The sequence below is a fragment of the Charadrius vociferus genome, unplaced genomic scaffold, assembly GCF_000708025.1.
Source record: "Charadrius vociferus isolate BGI_N301 unplaced genomic scaffold, ASM70802v2 scaffold885, whole genome shotgun sequence".
In the NCBI taxonomy this organism is placed as follows: Eukaryota; Metazoa; Chordata; class Aves; order Charadriiformes; family Charadriidae; genus Charadrius; species Charadrius vociferus.
The window spans coordinates 194,088-194,822 of NW_009648594.1; the positions used below are offsets into that span (position 1 = coordinate 194,088).

The window sequence follows — 735 nt, forward strand, 5'->3', positions numbered from 1 at the left end:
GTGCTGGCGGACTCGCGGTTCTTCTTGGTGTGCATGTGCTTCCTGACCTTCATCCAGTCCCTCATGGTCTCCGGCTACCTGAGCAGCGTCATCACCACCATCGAGCGGAGATACAGCCTCAAGAGCTCGGAGTCGGGGCTGCTGGTCAGCTGCTTCGACATCGGGAGCCTGGTGGTGGTGGTCTTCATCAGCTACTTCGGGGGACGCGGACGGAGGCCGCTCTGGCTGGCTGTAGGGGGGTTTTTCATCGCCCTGGGGGCTGCGCTCTTCTCCTTACCTCATTTCATCTCTCCGCCGTACCAGATCCAGGAATTGAACTCCTCCGTCAGTAACGAGGGCTTGTGCGTGACTGGCAATGGCACCGCCAAAGAGCAGTGGGACTCGCCGGCCTGTGTCAAGGACTCCGGTGGAAACGACCACTCTCTCTATGTAGCTTTATTCATTTGTGCCCAAATCCTCATTGGCATGGGCTCCACACCCATCTATACCTTGGGACCAACCTACCTAGATGACAATGTCAAGAAAGAAAACGCCTCGCTTTACCTAGGTAAGGCATCTCAGTAGCAGGGTGCTTTGAAGGCAGAACCCCAGATCTCTCTGAGGGACCGGTTACAGGTACTTCTGCCCCGTTCCTTCTGAACAGCATCGGTGCTAAACTCTCCTTCTGAAGTGAACTTTTGAAGTAAAATTGCCATGCTTCCCTGTTTTAAAATGTTTTGTGCAGTGCTGAAGAGC

The 735-nt window shown here is 54.6% G+C and overlaps 1 protein-coding gene across 1 annotated transcript in view; it reads left to right on the plus strand.

The window, feature by feature from the left end:
• SLCO5A1 (solute carrier organic anion transporter family, member 5A1) overlaps positions 1-735 on the plus strand; it is a gene marked incomplete at its 5' end in the record, with an annotated part of 79,847 nt that continues 79,112 nt past the window's right edge. Inside the window, one exon of the mRNA XM_009886219.1 lies at positions 1-547. Coding sequence (XP_009884521.1) covers positions 1-547 — 547 coding nt within the window. The remainder of the gene's footprint in view (positions 548-735) is intronic.